Source organism: Egretta garzetta, unplaced genomic scaffold, assembly GCF_000687185.1.
Source record: "Egretta garzetta isolate BGI_Z169 unplaced genomic scaffold, ASM68718v1 scaffold612, whole genome shotgun sequence".
NCBI classification, from domain to species: domain Eukaryota; kingdom Metazoa; phylum Chordata; class Aves; order Pelecaniformes; family Ardeidae; genus Egretta; species Egretta garzetta.
The window spans coordinates 1101976-1124171 of record NW_009259030.1 but is presented as its reverse complement, the minus strand read 5'-3'; the positions used below and the strand labels follow the sequence as shown (position 1 = coordinate 1124171).

Below are 22196 nucleotides of genomic sequence, written 5' to 3'. Positions count from 1 at the left end.
AGCCATTTAAGCTCCCTGAAACTACATTCTTTATGTGTAGCCTGGGAAAAGTATTTTTTGCCCTATATCCCTGAGTGTTTTGAGATTAAATTCACTAAAGTTGTCAAGTAGGTCAGTGATGAAAGCCAAAACAAGAGAGAGAAATCTTGTTTAGGATTTAGGTGGGTGGGAAGGGGAGGAGGTAGCAGCGGCGCAGAGCTCCTAGCCGGTTGTCACAGCCGGGTCCCAGGCAAAGATGCTGACCTGAAGCCTCAGTGCAGAGAGGGAAAGAAAGCTCATGGCTTTGGGCAGCCCAAAGACAGGCTGTGGATGCTCAGCCAAAGGACAGCCAAAAGGAAATACAAACGTTTGCCTCAGCTTTTTCTGCTCTATGCTTTGTGTTCTTTTAAGGGATAAAAATTCCTTCTTGAGCATTTTTGGTCCCTAACCAAGTGCAGCGGTTAGCAATTATGTGTTATTATCCCCCTGTGGTTCTTCTTTCAGAAAGAAAAGTCTTATCCAGGCAGTAACAAGCACAGGCTGCCAAAATGTCCAAAAAGCTGTAAGAAAAGTCTCGGTTGCCCTCAAAGCCCTGTCTGGACCATGATGGAGAGCTGAGCCCCTCTTGCTGCCTCTGAGCCAGCCTGACTTTGCTGACGACAGGTTGCATGGAGGAGCTTACCGGTGCAGTTCCAACCAGCAGTGCTTGCTGATCGAAAACATTTCACTGGTCGTTATTTTGACATTATTTTAATGTAGCTTGATCCTGTCTACCACCTCCCCATGTGCCACGATCTGCATGCAAGCGTGCCAAGCCGCCGGTCAGGGCTGCCCCATGGGACCAGGCAGCTGCTCCCGGCCAGGGCTGCATCCTCCTCCTGCGACTTGTTTGTTTATTTTCTTTGAAAAGGTCCTAGGGAGCATAACCAGGGGCTTCTGCCAAACCTTGCAGAGACCCACTGGAGAATATAACGTGTTTAGATTGACGGCATCATGCGCTCTGCTCTCCCTGCTCGTTGTGCCAGGCTGGAGGGAGTGGGCATCGCTTCTTGCTCATGCTGGCGTTGCTGCAAAACTGCGCCCAGGAGCAGCTCACGTCTGAAATGCATGTGGCCTGGCAGAAGGCTCAAAGGTGTTTTGCAGCAAAGACAATCCAGATCTGAGACACTTAGTGTTTATTTTGAAAGATTTCATTATTTAGATGATGGTGGTGCTAGCAAAAAAAAAATGAAAAGAGCTGAGGCGAGTTTACAGACAGCGAATAAATAGTGTGCAGATTGTGAGTCACTTAATTTGTTCCTGGTGGTGTCATGCTTTAAAAAGGAGCAGCAGAAGAAAGAAATGCTAATAGCCCCAAATAAGGCGTCTTTCTGTAATGAAGTGACACACAGAGCTATGTTCTCTGAAGACCAAAGCGCAGTAGGAGCAATCACTTCCTGTGACTTTAAGACTCTCTGTTTAAAAAAGTATTTTAAAAAAGGCGCTGTGTCTTGCTCTGTTGTAGTTTGCCAATACCAGTTGTATATTTTTCCCTGTGATTCTTGGCTATTTCACATAACAGCCTGGTTTTCATGCACATAATATTGTACTGCTGACTTCCAAGAGAATCTCTTGGCATCTGGCAAAAGTCCCCTGTGACTCAGTAAGCACTCACTCAATAAATAATATGAAATTAAAAACACCCCACGCATGAGTTCTGGATATGAAAAAATGCCATTTTGCCTTTATTTTCTTCAAAAAGTAAACAGTAGGAAAATTATCTCAGTGTTTTCCAGTTACTTCGCAGCTCAAGATGTATAAACTACCATGATGATAATTTTGGAAATTATGTCAGGAAGCACCGCCTTGCAGGATGCTTCTGGACTTGGGTTGATGACTAGCAAGATCTGAGTTCCCTTGCTGTGTAATGATCGTTATTTTTATTCTGGTAAACACTTTTGAATGTGCGCTAAAAAGTTGTGAAGAAGACAGGGGGCATTAAACATAATGCATCTTCTGGCAAGGAGGCAGAGGAATGCAAACTGCAGGGAGAGGAGAGAGTATCTGGAGTCTGAACTCTTGGCATTTGAAAGTTGCTAAAATTAACCCCTTGTTTCTTAGGAGCAGGATATATATATAGTTTCTTATCTGCAGTGCTCTGACACAAGGTACTGGAGAGAAACCTCGGGAGCTCTTCTTTTAACGCAGCTTTCTCATGTCACACTCGGTAGATGTCTGACTTTGTGCCTCAGTTTCCCCTAGGAGGGCGTTCATGCGTGTAAGCATGCACGCAGTATAGCGTGTGCCATGCACAAGCGTGAGAGCGTGTATAAGGTGTGTTGGATGGCTCTAAGGTAGTCCTGCTGCTAAATACTTTGGGGATGGGGGTTTGAGGAGGAGTAAATGATATGTGATTAAACTGCTGCTTATCCTCTGGTCCCCCGTACCTGCTCCTGGGCAGTCGCAGCCCATCACAGAATCACAGAATGGCAAGGGTTGGAAGGGACCTCGGGAGATCACCCAATCCAACCCCTCTGCTAAAGCAGGTTCTCCTAGAGCATGTTACACAGGACTTCATCCAGGCAGCCTTTGAATATCTCCACAGAAGGAGACTCCACAACCCCCCTGGGCAGCCTGTGCCACTGCTCCATCACCCTCAGAGTAAAGAAGTTCTTCCTCATATTCAACTGAAACCAGTTATGTTTCAGTTTGTACCCATTGCCCCTTGTCCTGTCGCTGAGCACCACTGCAAAGAGTCTGGCTCCGTCCTCGTGACTTCCATCCTTAAGATATTTGTATGTATTGATGAGGTCCCCTCTCAGTCTTCTCTTCTTCAGGCTGAACAAGCCCAACAATCATGGAGCGTTAAGGCAAGCCCTGGTGGCTTGGTTGCTTTGGGCTGTGTGTCTGTCCCCCTCGACAGGGTGCAGTGGGTGCGTGCCAGGGTTTCCTCTGCATGCCAGGACCTGCCACCACAGCCAAAAAGCCACAGGCGTTTCACAACAGCTTCTTCATTTCCTACCTCTGGGGCCAGATACCAGCTGGGTGTAAATTGGTGGAGCTATTTGAAATCAGTGGATGCAGTCCGCAGATCTGATCTCATTCTTTGCCCACCATTTGCGATGGCGAGGGACCCTGAACATACCCATATATTTTCCTCTATGAATAATTATTTCCTGGCAATTGTTCAAAAAGCAATAGAAGCAATATACTTATTTCAGCCTCTTTGGGAGCAGCACTTTCAGTTCTCTCATTTCTTTGCTGTCCCCAGAGCCTCCCTTGCTAACAACAATGTCATATACACACTGCAGATAAGTCTGGAAGACAGTTTAAATTATTTTTCAGTATATTCTGATAGCGGAAGAGCAAAATCATATATTTTTGTGACAAATACAGCTATAAAAATTCTGTGGTGGTTCCTTAGCCATGAGGGCAGCCTCTTAACAAGGGGACTATGGATTCCTCTTAACACAGAGAATTTGATTTTAAAGCAAATTTCTTTTTACCTACCTGGGCAAATAAATTGAATGTGCCCAATCTCCCATCTCTTATTGAAAGTATGAGTCTTGATTAAAAAAAAAAAAAAAATCATTAAAATAATCCCTGAAGCCATTCTACGTCGGTATATTTGGAATCACATTTTTGAAGCATATTTTATCTCATGATATCTGTTTATTGTTTTGCCTGGCAACCCATTTATTTTCTGTTTGAATCCTGTTGCACACTACTGAGGTCTAGGTTTATCCCCGTTATCTATAGGCATCCAGAAAAGATGCCTAAGTCACCTTGGAGGACCTCCACAGCAGCTGGGAAGAAGCACTTCCAGGGAATTACTTGGGTGCAAGGTGGACTCCATCGCTGTTTTCTCGCCCCCAACTGCAGAGGTAGCACAGGGTGATTATTTTCCAAATCCAGGCTCATCAGTTAAATGTCTAATATTAGCTGAATTGAGGCTCAGAAGTGATTAATTGAGGTGCATTGAAAATATTCCTCCCCATCCACCCTGTTTTCTCCTGGCTTTTGGAAATAGAGGAGATAATAGTAGAGGAGAGCAAATGAAGCCACCGAAAATACGGGTTCGCATCGTGATTATCCTGCCTTCGGAGGCTGATGTTGCTATAGCAGCGAGTATATAATGCAGGTGTGGTGGGGTTTGAGGCGGTCAGGGCAACAGGTGCCTTCTCCAAGTATTCCCGTAGCCTGTAAATCAGTCTGCTGAGACAGAATCCCTAAATGCACCTTCTAGACGGGGCTTGCGAGAGAGGCCACAGCCCTCTCTCTCCACCTGTGCTTGTATTTTTGGTATCTTGAGTGTTGGCATGGATCTTGAGCAGGGGTTTGAAACCGGAGTGTGTTTGCGTGAGCCTTGGTTCTTTGAACAGACCTGGTATTAGGCTCTAATTAGTGCCTCTGAGTTGTTTTGGCATGTGCACATCAGACAAAAATGACCCAATAATTGACTCCCTTTTCAAGAGCTCACCTTCAGAAGCGCCGCGTGAGCCCTGCTACTTTCGTTTTCACGCTGTCAGGCCTTAATCTGCCAGCTTCATTGCTGGTCGGGGGGGAATTGCTAAATACTGGATTAGTCAGAAAAATCTTACTTCAGAGTGTAAGTACAGAACACAAAAGGGATCTGCTAAGATAGTGAAAGAGAAAAAAAAATCTTCCTTCTCACTGGAAACTTCTTCCAACAGTATAAAGATGGGTGAGTTCAATTCAGCCTTGGTGTAAGTTGGAGGAGCGATGCCACAGAGGATATTGTATCCGAGATCTTTATAGTTTAAAAAAAAGAAGTGTTTATTCTGTACTTCATTCCATGATTGACAGACTGTCATAATTCAGGAGTATTAGACTGTAATTTATAAAACCTGTTTCTGCAACCCCTTGAACTGTACAGTGAATTTATGTGCTGATTTTATTATTAAATTGCTGCATTATAAGAGTACTTGTTCCTACCAGTAGAAGAATCTTTTTTTTTTCCACTTCTGAGTGCGCACAAATTTCTGCAGGATGGGACTTTTCCCTTCTAGTTAGCATAATTATGGTAATGAGCTAGACTAAAAAAGATGGAGAATTCAAGGGACATATTTGGAATATATGTTGATGATAAGATGTGAAACCTTACTATTTGCTTTGGAGCAAAAAAGTGGAAAAATACTCAAGAGAACATGGCTCGTTTTATAATGCTTCAGTCCCAAAGTGCTCCATAACAGGGAGTTGGGAGGCATGGAAGGCAAATTTTGATCTCTTCCCTGCCGTACCAATGGAAAGGGAAATTATTGCCCTAGAGAGGAATTCTGCCTATGATGGCTGTGTTGTAGGAACGATGTTGGGATTCATAATCATTTCACCAAAAGGTCTGCTAATCTTTTCCCCTGCAAAAATATACTCTCAGATGGGGTGACTTATTTCATAGAAGTCCTGGTTTTGTTGTGCCACACATGATCATACTTTGAGTTAACTCGCTAGCAGTTTGCTTTGAAAAGAAATACCTCCTGCCCAAAGTAGTTCCAGCAATATGCAGTAAATCCTGAGCTGAGCTTTCTTCAAGCTCTGGCTGAACGATTTGTTTAGAAATTATTCCAGCACTAGTTTGGAACTGTTTCAAGGGATGGGATTTAGTTGCTTTGGTCAGTTGTAACTTATTTGAAACAGTAATTGGAAAACCACATTTGATCCTGTTCTTCCTGCTTCTTAAGACTTTTCTCCTTAACTTCCATTAAAGCCAATGCATAAGTTTCATTTGCCTTCAATGACAGCTTCATAGGGCTCTTCAAGCAATCTTCATGATAAATGGCATTGGCTCTGGTGAGCACTGGGTCAGTGTGGAAGGAACAGATAGAGTGGAAAGGCGCTCTGGGAATGTGCCCGTGAAGACGTCCCTAATGCCATCGTGGCACATGAGTCTGACGGGAATGAAGTCAAGATTTTCTGCATCACAGCTCATTGCAGTAACTGTAAGCAGTCCTCTCAGTTCTTGTGCTCTCCTTGTATCCCCTCTTCTCATCTTCTGCCTCTTTTTCTGCAGTCATGCAGAGTAACTCACAAAACTAGGAGTTCCCACTGGAAAAGAAGGGCTCTGAGCTTTGCATTGGCTTAGTTTGATCTGATTTTTGCAGTAATCATAACAGTCTGCAGGCAATTCCCTCCACTTGCACGTAATTCCTTCCTAAATTAGCAGCCACCTGACTTCCCTGTAACTATCACAAATGACCTCACACCTGTGGAAGGAACTAAAAGTGCCTACATAGCTCATACAACTTTAACAGCAGCTTCTAGAAGTCATTTTCCAGTGGGTGAGCCCCACAGCTGGTCTTTGCTCATCCAACCCCATGTCTCCCTGTGACCGATTACTGCAGTGCCGGAGATTGCACAGAGGTGTCTTCTCCCAGACTGCCACGAGCTTCTGGAGGGAGCAGCAAGTTAGCTGCTTGGTAGTCTTGCAATTTATAATGTTGTTTTAGTGCACCGGTTTGCTGCAAAGATTTTCGCTGTGCTTCATCTGTGTCTCCCTCCTTCCCTGGAGAGGGCACGTATGCTGTCTCACAGTGATGCAAAGTGCTTTTAAAAGAAAAGGCTACCAGTAAGACATCTGACAGGGACGTTTGAGGTCAACAAGCAGGCAGAAGAAGAGGGAGACGAATGCCAGTGGTGGACGTGAGACCTCGTAGTGCAATTCAAAGCATAAGCATGGATCCGTGCGTACAGGGATATCACCATGTATGCTTTGTAACACCAGGTTGGCTTGTTTTTCTCTACTCTTTGCGCAAACCTGAGTCCGTTCGTGAGGTCTCAAAACAAGGTCCTCCTATGTCAGAGGAAGAAGCTGTCACAGGTTGTCTCCTTACCTTGGAGTGTACGTCACACTGGACTGTGCTGCGGAACCTGCTTTAACTGCTGGTGGGTCTTTAGGCTCTCCTGGCTGCCACAGGACAATAGTGCTGCAGATCCATGGCTGGATACCAGGATCTTCCTCGAGATGACAAATTAACTGAAGAAAATGAGGAGAAGAGGGATGGGCAGATTCTATTAGAGCAAGTGGGTGTTTGAGGCTGTGAAGAACTGGCAATGATGTGTAACTGTACAGACCTTCCTTAAATCTGGGGAACCTGGAAAAAAAACAGGTCACTTGCATTTGCTTTTTTTTTTTTTTTCTCCCCCCTAACTTTGGATGTATTGAGCTGTGTAATAACTTGCACATATCTGGAAGCGATGCAGAGCACAGCAATCAATAATACAAGCAATGATAATCAGGTGTTTCAGCCATCTGACATGAGCAGTCTCCAAAGATAATTCTCTCCCACAGGACATTGCCAAACATAACTTCAGTTTATTCCTAGTAAAAAAGTAAATGCTTCCCTGCCGTGCAGAGACAAACCTTGCCAACGGTTTTTCTGCTGAAAATTGAAAAGGGGTGGAGGTGCAGGAAAAAGCGTGGGGAAATACCCACCGGTGGCGGTGGTGGTCAGCAGACAGCTGGAACATTCTGTGTTCCCCATCACCAGTGTCCCCAGAATCCTTAGAAAGACCTCAGTAAACAGCAAATTTGCCTTCTATTATCAGAAATGCCAGGAGGGAGCGCAGAGGAGCGTGAGGCTGAATTTATTGTTTGTAAAGAACAAAGCAACCTGGCATGAAGGGCCACAGTGAATACGTGGTATTGCCACCGTGGTTCTTGACTGGGTGAGGCTGTGGCACAAGCCCAGCCTGGTCTAATAAAGCTGCCCGTGGGTGGCAGCCAGCACTGGGAATTACCCCGGTCCTGTGTGTGAGCAGGCCAGCTTGGTGCAGCTAATGCCGCTCCCAGGTATTCACCATAGCAATTACGTGTCTCTAGTTAGGTTGGCTGTTTTTTCTTATGCTATTAGCTGAATCTCCCTGATACCAGCCATACAGTTTTAAAAAAAAAAATTAAAGTAATACAACTGTTAAAAAGGAAAACACAAAAAAAGTGAAGCTTTACCCACATGAGTAGCCACAGTGCCTACCACAAGGCCGAGAGGAGCCTTGGTGATCACACAGCAGCAACACTGGGCTCTTCCCCTAACACTAACACCATCATTTGTAATTGATTGTTAAACTGAGTTGCTTCTCAAGCTAATAAAAAAAAATAATCCTTTCTCATTGAGCATCACCAAAATGACATTTATGTTATTCAGGATTTTACCATTGCTCTCCCCTTTCAACACAGAGCAGTCAGCAACAGCACATAAATTTTTATGCCTGCCCATTACAAGGCATTGTATAAAAAGAGACGCAGCGTAGATGATAAAATTGATGTGAAAGTTTTCACCGTGCCCTACCAAAAAGCCGGATAATTCAGAGCAGGTGGTGAGGGAAAGTTCCCAACCCTGTGCCTCCTGTGTGGTGCTTGCCTCCTGGAAGCTCCACAGAGCTGGTTAGTGCCTGCACGACCAAGTCATTCATTCCCCAGCGAGGAGGCTACTAAGAAAAAGGGGAGAAACAGATTGTCAGATGCCAGTGGATTGAATAGTCAATAAGTGTGGCAGATAAGGACATAGACCAATCACTGGCACAATGTTTAATAAAATCTCATGGTCTCTGTCGCTCTGGCCAGCTTTCTGCTACATTTTATAGGTCACGGTCCATGAAATTCCATAGGAACTTTCATAGATATTCTCTGTAGCAGAGTACGACATTTATTTGTTATTAAACCATCTAATTTAGGGAGGATGAAGATGCTTTATCCAAAAAACATGCAAAGTACTCTTTCATACGATTTCTCTCTAATGTATCTGTATTTTGGGATATCTATATAACTCTGTAAGCTGCTTATTTTTTTTTCTAATGGGAAATAATAAATGAATATGATTTAATAATGATCGCACTAGAAGAGGCCAGGATATTCGTTAACTCTAAACTCAGATTGCAACCTCTGCTTGTTTTTTGACCTGCTGACCCATACTGTCACTACAAAAAGCTGTCATCTTTAATCATGAGGAACAGGAGCAGCAGAGAGTTATTCATGGTAGGAGTCAGTGCTAAGCATTGCATTCCAATCCCAAATGCCAGGGAAGGCAAGAGATGATGTTCTGGTGGGTCCAGCTTTTATTAGTTTTGGCAGCTGCAGGAGGAGGAGAAGGTGAGTGGGGATTGGAGGTTGAGAAGGATCAAAGGTTGAGAAGAATAACATGGAGAAGTGTCTCTTTTTCTCCAGCCCAGTGGTTTTGTAAGAGAATATGCCTGCTTATATGATATAAATCAAATGTGTTCTTGATTGTACAACTTTGGTTATAGTACATTGTCCCATAGGCCTGATACCTGTTTGGGGATGTATAGGACCTGCTAGCTGTGAGCTAAAGGTCCCATATGTGTGTTTTTCATACATAAAAATCCTGTGAGGGACACTTGGAAGATGGAGGGTGAAGGAGAGAGAGGACGAGAAACATGCAAGAGAAGAGTGGGGTGGAATGCTGGATCTGTACCACTACTCGTGATAGAATATTGCCGTGAGATGTTGAAATTGCTGGTTTGCCATGGCATCAGTGCTGACTTGACAAGTCCCTTTATCCATTGGTCTGTGTTACTGGTAGAGTATTGCCCCACTTCAGCTCAGGAGCGAGCCCTGGCAGTGGTCAGGATTGTGTATCCGCAGAGGTGGTCATTCTTGCAGCTCTATGTGGCATATACCAGCTCACATGACCTGCAACTTGTCTTAATGAAACCAGAGGAGAACCTGCAATGCGAAAGCCCTCAAGGCTTGTAACCTTACTGAAATAATCTATTTTGGGAAAAAAAAATTTAGAGTTTTTTTAGCAGCATAAAATGTGTGAGGGTCTGCAGATAGCTGTAATAATTCCCGTTCACTCAAATCGCAAAGCATACCACTATCAAAATTTAATCTGGGTTCTTTGGAGCATAATCATATTTCACTCATTTTCCTTCATCCTTTTGCTTGAGATAAATGAACCCCTTCTGTGCCACCACCAACCCAGAATTCATAAGCTGGTATTTTACACCCGGGACAAGGAATGTAGCAAGTGGCACTTTATGACCCATCCCTCATTCCCCTCCCTTCAACAATCAATAGCGTTTTCAGCATATGTCTCTATTTAAAGTTTACTTACAGCTTTCATTTCAAAATGAGATGACAGCAGTCATTTTATTGCCCAGCACTCCTGTGCCTGCCTTTGTTCATAAGACACCACGCTCTGGCAAAAACGATCTTTACTTGGCAGGGTACCCCCTCGGAGTGGTACTTCTTGGAACAGGAGAACCTCTGGCAAGTGACCAGTGTCACTGCTGAGCCATGCTGCGTCTTTGATTTTTTTGTCCCTCCAAATACATGCTTTTTGGCAATAGTTCATTCAGATCTGGTTCAGTTAGCCGTTCGCCTTTAGTGACAGTAATTCCTCTTGCAGCGCTGGAGGTGAACATGCAATGGGAGGAAGAGAAAGTAGACAGATGTGGGGTTTTTTTTGCAGCTGGATTAGAAAACGTGCAAGACTTCTATCCAAATGCACCTGGTTTTCCTGGGTTTTCCCAATCTTCTCTTGATCTTCTTAGGGCTTCTACCAAGTACATACCCCTTTCCTCTAAACCCCCCAAAATAGCTGTGAGGTAGGTGCTGAGGTGGTGTTTTCAATTTGGACTTCAGTGTTTAAGGACATGCCTAGCAGCAATTGAGAAGGCAGCAGCTCGGTTCCACTGACTAAGTTCCTAAACTGCATGATGAGATGCCGTGGAGTCAGTATGGCAAGTCTACATTTACAGATCAGCAATTCCTCCAAATTGCTACTCCTGCCACCCTGTGGCCTGCATGACCCTTGGTTTCAATGTTTCTCTCACAGTAACGTGAATCCTGTTGCTGTAAGTGCCTCATTGCAATGTCCTCCCCACGCTGAGCTCCAGCTATTGACCATTTTGTGATTATTGTATCCTGCCTTATCTTGGAGGCCTGGGGCATCATATAGCATCGTCCTTCTGCTTCTCTAGCCTGGAGAAATGGGGAAAAAAAACAGGTGGAAAGATTCCTCAAAGGGTATGTTTGAGTATTGTCATGGCAGTTCTTGACGACACAACTCTTGGTCATTTCCCAATCTTAATTTATACATGTGAAGCCATAGCTTTTGCTAGCGTCAGTCTCAAATCCTAGTGATGTCACTCAAATTTATGCTAAAAGGTATTCTTCAGACCATCTTTTTCTCAAAAAAACCACCAATTTACCTCAATCCTTGCAGACTTCGACAATCACCCTGAATCTTAGAAATAATACCTTGCATTTGATGTGGTTTTGATTATTCATTTACCTGTGCAATTCCCTACCCATGCCATGTTTCTTACACACACACTCCCCTTTCTAAGCAATTATAGCCTAAGTAAACCTAAATCCCTCATCTTATTAAAAGTTACGACTTTCACAAGTTAAAGGTGAAATATAGTTTGGTCCAATTCTGCTTTGTGCCAGTGTGTTTGTATACCTGCCTTATTGCATAAAAACCATAAGAGAAACTTGTAGAAAATTTTGACATATATTTTGTTTGCTATTATGGTTTGTCAGATGTTTCATTACATCTTGGACACACATAACTAAACAATTTCTAAAGAAAATGGACTATTTACGGTCATCTGCTGGAGGCCTGCAGCCAACACTTCACACCATTTGTCAAGAATATTTTTGCCATGGAAGCACAGGCAGCGATGGGGACTGGGGGAGCCGGGTGCAGGGCTGGGGAGAGGGTGAGGACTGAGGGCTGCAACAGTGAAATCCGAATGAGGAGGACACAGAAATACATGTTACATCAGTCATGTAATGCCCAGCCAATGGACTTTCCAACAGTTGTTTGAAGGGCAGGAGAATGGCTCAGGAGACCCAAACATTTGGATATAGAGGTTCAGATTGCTGGGATGTGCTTGAGCACAGCCAGAGCGAGGGCTCTGATCCTGAGCTGAACATTGTGGGAGAGAAAAGTCAGGAGTTAGCCCAAGACAGGAGAGCAATCTTGGAAAGATATTTCTTTGTGTAGTTGCTTCTCCCACAGCAAATATTTGCATAAATGTGTATTCCAGTAAAGCTGTGTAGCATCTTAACAACATTGAAAGCACAGGAAAGACTGTGAGACTTGAAACTAATCAACAGGTTTCCACGTCTTCTTGCTGTAAGGACTGATAGCCCTAAATAAACCCCACAAAAAGTCTGTGTTTTGCAGAGATTTCCCCAAATAATAGGGGTCAAGTTCCCTCCCACATTTATTGCAACACTCCTACATAGCCAAACCTTATTTTGTCGATTCAGTGGAATTAATCACATATTCTCTATAGGGAGTTCAGTAGAATTAATCACGTAGTCTTTATATGGATTTGCTATGAATGAGAAGGTATATTAATATACAGGCAGACGGTGAATATTACAGTGAATAGTTTCCTGTTAACACAAAGCATCGCTGCGTTTCTTTGAGCAGAGATGACTAGCTTAAAAGAACATCTTTCATCTGTGTAAATGGTTTACTGGGGGGCATTGCAGATTGCTCTGAATAGAAATTTTTTTCACAGAAACAGAGCTAAAAAGATAACACAAGTAATTGCATTCTCTAGTGCCTCCCAGTGCTTTACGTGTTCTCCTCTATGGGGGAAAAAAATCAGCTATTGGTTGCCTGGTGAATTTAGTAATTGTAACTAATGGGGTTGTTTCTTTTTATCTGTGTTTTAGGACGGAATGGGGAACCTGAGAATCACAGAAAAGGGTCTAAAGCTCGAAGGAGATTCAGAATTCTTGAAACCTCTCTACGCCAAAGAAATCCGGTCAAGACCAGTAAGTTGCTGGGAAAGGAATAAGCACGTTTCTGTAGCCCTGACTGTAAGAACCCATGAAGTGGCAGGGTGGCTTGGTTATCGGATCAGTTACTGTGGCCACTCTATACAAATGTAATCTGGGGAGTGAGACAGTGGGTGTCCTCGGGGTACCTCATCTGGGTACTACATCCTCTGGGCAGCTGCAAGGTTGATATGCATGGGTTTAGTTTGTAGTTAAAATGGTTCCAGGACCACTGAGAAGTCACACTGTCTTTTTGTCTCCATCTGAGTTCATCTGAGAGACCTGATGTTTCTGAGGTAGAGTGATGGCAGGCAGTTATGAAATCCAGCTCACGTTTAACTAGTTACTCCCTTTCTGCAGGGAGGTGATGCCTTGGCACAGGGGCCTGATCTGTTGTTAGCTGGCACTGTAAACCCATATTACCTGCTCGGTCCTATTTCATGTTCTGTTTTAAAATTATGGCAGTTAAAATTCAACACTGCTAGGAGAGACTGCTTGACAAAAGTGGCAAGGATGTTAACAACTGAAAATGAGAAAGAGCCCAAGTGTGATTGAAATAGCATTTTCATAGCAGCACTTCATTGACTGTCGGTGACTTTTTTGCTCTTTCTAATGCAATCCTGTTTGTCCTGAGCAGCTTTAAAATAACTGAAACGATTAGAGAGAGTTTCCAGGATCCTTCTCACAAGATGTCATCTATCTTGTTTCCCGATCCAAAGTGTTAATTTGAGTCAGATACTAACCTTTCATTTTGATAACAATGGCAGATAGCTAATTAAATAAAGTTAACGTCCCTTTATCTCAGCATTTCAGTGGTCTTGTAGGAATTGGAACTTGTAGCATAATCAACACAACATCCGATACAATATCCGATTTAATTATTGAAGGTTGTAACCTCTGTAAGATGGCTAGGAATTGATTTGAACAAGCATAATAATTTAGGAAGAAAAGTTAATGAGAAAACGTTCATATCTATAAATGTTTTCATCCCTGAATTAAAACAGAACTGCAGAACCTTACATGTCATGCACTTCATAATGTAAAATGTGTGGAAAAGGTGCAGCATTCGGTTTGATAAATAGGCTGACAAATTGCTACTTACATTTCTTTTTCTCTAGTTAGATTGCTGGAAATAATACTTGATTACTAAGAGAACTGAGACCCACTTCTTGTTAGTGGGGAGTTTACTGTTTACGTATTATCATATTGATCTACATTTTAATACAGCAGGGGGGACAAAAGGCGTCTCCTTCTTGAGGTTATGAAACTACTTTCCACACCATCGACAGTGTAATGAATGCAAGGAGCAAGAAATATAAAGTAAGGCCTTTGTGTGTGTTCCATTTATTATCCTGTCTCCAGGATTATTTCTGCTGATAGCCAGAAAAGGATCTAGTTGCAAGCCAGAAGGTCTGATCTACAGCCTAGTGAGTTGGAGCATCCCTGCCGGCTTCAGTAGATGAGTCCTGGAAACTTTATTAACTATACAGTTGCATAAACCATATGCATGCTTTCTTTGACTTCTCAGTGGGGTTAAACTCCACTGGAATAGGCTGTGCTGGCTTTCAGGTTGCTCACGATAATGCTGGAATTACTGTTGGGCTGGGTGCAACAGGGACGATCCTATTGATTTCAGTCAACTTCTGCTTTCTCGTGCTATGTGTCAGTTTGGCCCCTTGTAAGCAAATGAAAGAATTGCAGTCAATCAAAGGATGATAGTTATGGAATATTTAAACATATTATTATATAATTGACACTGTATTTTTTTAAAGAACAGTAGCATGACCCAGTATTCTCTTGGAGGGAAGGATACTGGCAATTCCTGAACTTGATGAATATTGCTAAAATAAAGTGCCAAACTCAGCACTCAGTAGTACAGATGAACATCCATGCTAATTCCATAGTAATCTTCTCTGGGTTTTCAGAAGTGCTTAATGCGGCTTTAAATATGCAAAGTGTAACAGAAACAATATGACAAATAACAGTAAGTAAAGAGCATCCCAGAAATAAGCTGACATATAATATTTCTCATAAGTTTAATTAAACAGCCTAAAAGTTGTGTACAGTAATAGATAATGGTTTTATATAAAGCTCAAAAGACTTTCAGATGATGATTATTTATAGAAGACTTTCATTTAAAAAAGAAATTAATTTCACTATCATTCTGTGTAGTAGCTGAAGGGGTGTTGGTGCAGCATGGAAACGGCAGGGGAAGAACTGCTTTTTGTGGAAGCGGCTGCAGCCCCGTCACCTCCCGGGTGTGGTTTTTCCCACCCGTGTGTCTCAGCAGTGCTGCTCCCCACGCGGCCCTGCTGTGGGCAGAGCTGAGCAATCCCTGCCAAAATATCTCCAAAACATGAATTGTGATAATTCTGGAAAGCCTGAATTTGTCACCGGTGCCTCTTCTCTGCTGCATCTCTTTAAGTCCCAGGGAGGTGGTAATTAAAAGTACCCCACAGTGTTGCTTTCCTAGGAGCTGTGCCTTCTGGTTTAAAGATAGTTTGGGATTTCCATTTAAAAGTGGATTTCTTCTTCAAATTCATTTGGTGGGAATGAAAGACCGGGGTTTAGAGAGGAGGAAAAGCCCTCAAATGTCATCCCAAGAGATGACGAGTGCCTCTGACCTTATGTAGTTTGTGCCTTAAAGAGCTCTAGTAGGTACTGCCTGCCCCCTCCATCACCTTCTGGACAGGGTAGCTGCATTTAGCTGTGCTCCTTTTGGAAGATAGCTCATTGCAGCTGAAATTACAGCCAAGAAGAACTGAGTCTGCTGTACTGTGGCATGCAGTTGATGACAACCCAACAAGGGCATCTTCCTGGGAGTCCCTTCAAAAACGTTAGCAGAAGGATTGGACCAAAGTGGTTCGGTCCTGTTACTGGAGAAGTGGTCATTAAGATCACTGGCATGAACTGGCTGCTTAAAGCTGCTCCCAGCCAGTTTCTTTCTGCATTGCCCCTGCCTCCTGTCTTGTGAATGGCACCCTCCAGGCTCACTTTCCTTTTCCCTCACCCATTCCAGAGCGATCCTCCAAATCCCTCTCTCTTCATGTAACGAGGGTCTCTGTTCCTGTTGTTTCCCAATTCTAGTCCTGGCTCAGTAATACTCTGTAGTGCCTCCTGGATTGGGACCCTATTTCTAAGCATCCGAGCTTGCAAATAAACATAACGTTGTTGCTGTATGAGACTAAAGTTTATCTGGAGGTTAATGAATAGTAACTGGTAGTAGCAGTGTTTGCACCCTTGTAGTCTTGTCTTAAAGAAATGAGATAGATGCATTCCCTTTTCCAGGAGCGATCAGAGCATCTTAAACTCCCAGCTCAACATATTGCACACTAAACAGTATTTTCCATGCCACTTGCATGGAACATGAGCATCTTGCTGCCTTTAATTAAGAAGTTAACTGGACCATGAAGTATTGCCTGTGTAAATAAAAGTGATTTGTACTTAGTCAAGAAGGTGCATTAGGAATCCTTGCATTTCTTTACTTGCACATAAATTATGGAGATTATTAAAAATTGGAAGGGTCATCTATAAACCCATCTGTAGCTCAGCTGCACTGTCACTCTCAAAATGTAGCTGTCTTTCTAACTGTTGTAATTTATTGTGGACTATCGTGTGAACCATCTGCTTGCTTATAAATCAGACAAACTTTGACTGGAAGTCGCACGCAGCAGCACAAATTGTTAATTTTATGTGCTGGAAAGCAATGGCAACAGTTCTGCGGTCTTCTGTCTTCATTGCCTTCATTTGAATAGAAATTTAAACCAGGAAATTTTCCTGCCTTTCTTGAGAAGAGTTGCTAGCAAGCAGGTTGCTTCAAACTCACATTAAGCACAGATTTAGCTTTCTTAGTGTAGTTGGGGTGTTTTGAAGCTTGCCACATCCAGGTCTGTAAGTAACTTAAAAGGGGCAAGACAGAGAACAGGCTATGTGCGCTTTCCATTCCAATAACAACAGAAATAAAATCCTGTGCTGCGATTATACAGGAAAATCAAGTTAATTACTTCTCTCAGGAGCTGTGTGACAACCAATGAGATGATAATCTCAGCTTTAGGAAGCAGAGAAAGACATTGCCATGATAAGATTAGGATGGTTTTGCCCTTTCAGTGTTCATTTCGAGTGCATAGATAGAAAAAAATAAACCTCAGTTTGCAAATGTTTACACACAGGCTTAAATTTTCTTACCCTGGATCCTTTTAAAGACATGAGGATGGATTTGCCTGATGAAGATTTTTTGCAGTATAAAGCTCTTGGCTGATGTCCTGCCCGTTCAGCTCTCTTGACTCTCCCACTGATGGGTGGGTCTGGGAGCATGGATGTAAACGTGGGCACCAACCCTTCTTGCATGTCCTCTGCTGGCGGGGGGAGCTCCAAGTTTTTCTGTTGTTGTGCAGGTGTAAGTGATGGCAAAATTCACCAAATAGATTTTGAGGAGATTTTAAATATTTCTTAAAAGAGATCTCTTAGTGTATTTAGATGGTTTCGTGTTAAAGGTCTGCTTCCCACTATTTTTAATCAACTGAAAAATGAATTTAAAAGACAACTCCTATACATCAAACAAAAAAAGCCTGAGGCAAAGTACAGTGCCCTATTTACATTTTCCTTTCTTTGGGTGATGTTAGAGGTCCCTATCCTGCTCCCTGTGGCAACGGGTGTCTCACTGAGAGCTGCATGCTCGCTCAGAGCATTGGAGCAAACCTGGTCTCATTTGAAGCCATACAAAATAACCAGCGACTGCAGTGGAAGAAGGACTGGGCCTGTCATTAACATTTGGCTGTGATTCTGCAAGGGCATCTGTTTGGCCCAAAAAAATCACAATTGTGAATTAGGGCTGATACCTGCTATTCCCTTTACTGGTGTTTAGTAAGTTCTCATCAGCATAAAAGCTAGACTAGCAAGTGCATAAAATATGCTTGTCTGTACTTTACATTTTCCCCAGCCAGTATTTGAATGATAGAAATTTTTAAGGAAGCTTTTAGGAGTGATAAATAATTATTTTGCCAATGTACTTGTCTCACTGTGTTCAGATCTGGAAGAAGAGTGGTATAATTTTAAAGCACAGAAGCAGTTCTGTAATGGACGTATTCTTTTGTATTATTTTCTCTGCATGTCTACCTGCCTCAAAGCTAAAAATACTCACTGAAAAACAATAAACCATGTATTTGGATTAAACAATGACATACCTGCCTCATAGCCATAAATACATATTTATAAACAATATAACATACTAATTTGGATTAAAAGGCAACATTCACCCATGAGGAAAGACAATACAGATGGCAAGATAATTGCAACTTTGCATGATGCTCCAACTGTGTGGTAGAAATCTAGCCTTCAGTAAAGGCTCAGATAGAGAGCATGAAAGAAGGCTGCTATTTTTTGAGGAGGGAGACAGAATAATTCCTTTTCTTCCTTTGTCAGAGTTTACAGAGCAATAAAAGGATATTGAATTAGTTCCTGATGATTTGGTCTAGCAAAGTGCTTAAGGATTTCAGCACGCTCACTGAAACCATCACAGGGTGGAAATGAAGTTTGTCTCACCATGCCGCCGTCACTTAGCAGTCCCTGCATGCTCCCACCACCTCTTCGGACATTACTCCTCCCAGTGTTTCGCTATTCCCTTAGTGACCGGTTCTCTTCAACAAAGAGAGGAATCTTCTTTCTTGCACATTAGGATACGAATGAGCCTATAAGAGCTTCTGGCAGCTAGTGAAGATGTTGGTCTCCTGCCTCTGGAGCAGTTCAGCTGCCTCTGTGGCTTTGGGTAGAAAAAACTCACGCAATCCGAGGCCAACTTCTGAAGCATGAAGCTTCCTCTAACTGCGTCTTCATAGCTTACTGCTTCTTGGTTGATTTTTGGCAGCAGATGTTAAAATGTTGTTTAAAAGCCCTGATAATTTAAAAAAAAAAAGAGCAAGGTTGCTTGTGATGGCACAGCCAACAAAAGCAAGCTTCTTGCAGCTGTGCTTGGCCATCTCATATTCTCCCCATAGGGTTTGTTAAGCTTTGGCTGTGGCACCACTCGATACCTTGTCACAAGTTCTGTGCCAGTGTGCTTTTGCTATAAATGTCTCTCTCGGTTTGGTCAGTTTGAGTCTTGCTTGCCCAACAGCTATCAACAGAGAGGAGAGCTGGCAGTCAGCAGGACAAACAGGAAAAACAAACAGAAGCGGTTGAGGCATAATTTTGGCAGAAGCGCCCTCACCTGATGCACAGATATTGTTGCCATCACCATCCAAAGCAGATTTGAGTCCACATACAGCAGTAGGCTGTGAGCATCCAGTGGGATTTATAAAATTGATGTGCTCTCCTCTTAATAAATTTCATTCTTAAGCAATAAAATCCAGAGAACCTACTTCAGACTGAACCTTGGTTGCCCCAGTGCTTTGGGCGCAGTTAGTGGCTCTGTGATATTTCCAGTGTGCTGAAAAGGTGGAAGTTTAAGTAAATTTTACAGCAAGTATGAAAACATTTCCCTCCAGCTTCATAGTAAAATTGGCCAGAAGTCGCTCCACTTCGAATTTTGAAGGAAATTCTGTAGGCTGGCTGGAGGGGTCCTTCCAACAATACCAGAACTAAATCTTGCTTTGTCTAACAAGCTGGTGTTGTGTGCCGCACACTGAGAGCACAACAGGGAACTGAAGTATCCCACCAGCTGCAAAATCAGAGTATCCCAAAGAAAAGCAAGAGTGGAAGCTCTGAAGTAAACAAACTTTTTGAAAGAACTCCACAAGTTGCATTTCAAAGCAAAATCTCGTGGAGGCTGCCTATGGTATTTTGAAAAGGGTTTCATTAAATGTTGCTAACTTGTCATAAGCTCTCTTAAATGGAAGGGTAATGGCTCATAACATTTGTAAGCTTTTTAATTTCATGCAATATGAGCAGTGTAATCAACACCTATTAAAGTCAATCAGCTGTGCCAAGTGGGCTACCTACCTCGGCTTTTGTCTATATTTTCATCACGGGTACACCACTGCACTAACTCTGGGAACAGCATGTTTGTGCTTTCTTATCCTAGCATCAGTGGAGATTTTGTGTCCAGAAAACCTGATATGGTCACTGCAGAAGTACCTGAACCCATAAGCTGAATAAGCACTTTGTAATCTGTTTTTTACCTTCTAGGGAGGGAGTTTGGGCCATGGAGTTGATGTGAACTAGTTAATAGCTCCAGAGCATTTCCCAAACGATCTCCCAGTGTATTTGACTTTTTCCCTTTGACAGGTGAAATTTCTCTGCATGAGCTGGTTGTGGAAGGAGAGGGGAGCTGTTCAGGCCATGTGTTTGTTTTGCTGTTCTGATCTGATTCCCGTCTCCTCTTCGTTTTAAACATATGCAGCTGGACTCTGCGGTCATAAAAACAAGTGATGTGCATCACAGCTCAAAGCGAGCTCCTGGGTTAAGGCTGGGTGCTCTGTGGTCTCTAAGCTTTTGCATTGCATTTTTGCCGTGATCCCAGAAATTGTGTGCATTTCAGCTGTGAAGAGGAGGACAGTGGGGCTGAGTTTTGTGGTGGAGCTGTATTTCCACAGAAAAGTGGCAAATCAGCTAACTTTGTGTGTTTCAACTGAGTCTCGAGCCTTGAGACAGGAGTGCGGGCACTAGAAGCTAAAGAATAGAATAAACGTTTGATTTAGTTTATTCCCCCAAAAGGAAAAAGAAAAGACATTGAATTATTGATTTTAAAGTTGAAAGAAAAAATGGCTGAGCTGAATGAATTTGGCAGGCAGTTGCTTGCCTTCCTTGGACAGGCACTACTCTTCTAGTGTCTGTTATTTCAGCTTCGGTTTGGCATCTTGAATTTGCGTGCTGGCTCTATGAATTAACTGGGAAGCTGCTGTGAAGCTCGTTTTTCCTAATTAGACATTTATTATAGCCTCTCAGTATTCCTACAGGCTTCTAAACCTTCAGGAGCTGTATATCATCTTTATTTTTCTATGTTTAATCTTATATTAAAAAAAAAAAAAAAAAGCACAGGGGGCTTACCAGGGGATTCATGAGTGCGGGACACATCAGTCACACCTACTGATGACAGGATTTCTGTAGCTGACTTGTATTGCCGGACAGGTATTACTGTTAAAAGAGAAGCTCTTCTGGTAGTTGACTACAGCTGACCTGAACCAGCCCGTGGGATTGAACACATTCATAGAGGAGCCTTGAATTCTCAGTCCAAAACTTGATCCAAATTTCATCTTAATAAGCTGTAGCCTCAGAAAGAAGTAAGCCTCACAAAGCACCTGCAAACTGCTCAGGGAAAAACGTGTGTGATCGCGTACTGCCGCATTTCTCTCTCTCAAGGGCAAAGGCCTTGAGTTTAAGGATTTACTACGTCTAGACATCGCTGCTGACAATCAGGATTCTGGCTGCTTTGGGAAGGCTGAAATATAAGAACAGCTCCTTAATACTAAAAATGAAAAAGGAATAAAAATTTATACAGTATGGACAGAGACAAGATAGAGACAAATAGACAAAGGAAACACTAAAAGACAAATAGCGAGATCCAATTATAAAGAAAAAGAATGTTTTTCTGTTATTTCCAAGAAGCCTCAAGAGCAGAGCTTCGTGTCTTCTTACCACAGGACAGCAAACACTTCTGCAACTCTTCTGCTGATCAAAACTATTTCAGCAGCAAGGTTATGCATTTTGTAAGGCAAGCGTTACTTGACAAGACAAACCGTGCTGTCATTAGGAGGTGCAGACACACACAACTGGTTTTACAGACAGTTCAGTTTGTGTGGTCTTTGATTTGCAACAGGAAAGGAAAACCAGACCTTGCAGGTTTCATTTACCAGTTGCTATGTCAGTAATAAGAGTTTCTCTGATTGTTCTGTTTCTAAGTGACAAATATAGGATCAGGAGAAAGAAGAACACAGGGTGAAACAAGAACAACTCTAAATTTGCTCCTATTCTTTTAGGGCAAATTTGTTGAGGCTCTTGGGACAACCGAGTTGCTTCTTTTGAAAGAAAAACTAAGATTTCTTTGGCTGTTAACATTTCCCCGAATGGAACATCTCTATTCTTGAACTCTGTTTGTCTGAGGCCATGCCTGGCCGTCTACTCCCATGTACGCCAGCATCTTTCAGGAAGGGACAGTCCCACGCCAGCGTTAGCGGTGCAGTGCTGGAGTGCAGGACACTACTGTACGTGTGTGATAAAAATGGCTATCAATCTAGTCACAGAGATAGGCTTTCTGACTTGTCAGTGAATCATTGATCTAGGCTTCAGCCCAACCAGATATTTAATTATGTGCATAATTTACAGACATAAGTAATTTCATTGGCATCAGTAAGGCTGTTTGCATGCATAAAGTCAGGCATACCTTGTGTTCTTTGCTGGATTTTGCCCTGTACTTTCTACATACGCTGTGTGTGTGTGGCAGAGCAAAGCCACTGGCAGGGGTCTGTCCTGCTGGTTTCTGTACAAACGTGGAGACAGACACAGCCCTTTCCTCCAAAAGGTTTTACCT

At 42.8% G+C, this 22196-nt stretch overlaps 1 protein-coding gene across 1 annotated transcript in view; it reads left to right on the top strand.

The window, feature by feature from the left end:
* SGCD (sarcoglycan delta) overlaps positions 1-22196 on the top strand; it is a 211870-nt gene that overhangs the window by 126317 nt on the left and 63357 nt on the right. Inside the window, exon 3 of the mRNA XM_009634710.2 lies at positions 12629-12730. Coding sequence (XP_009633005.1) covers positions 12629-12730 — 102 coding nt within the window. The remainder of the gene's footprint in view (positions 1-12628; positions 12731-22196) is intronic.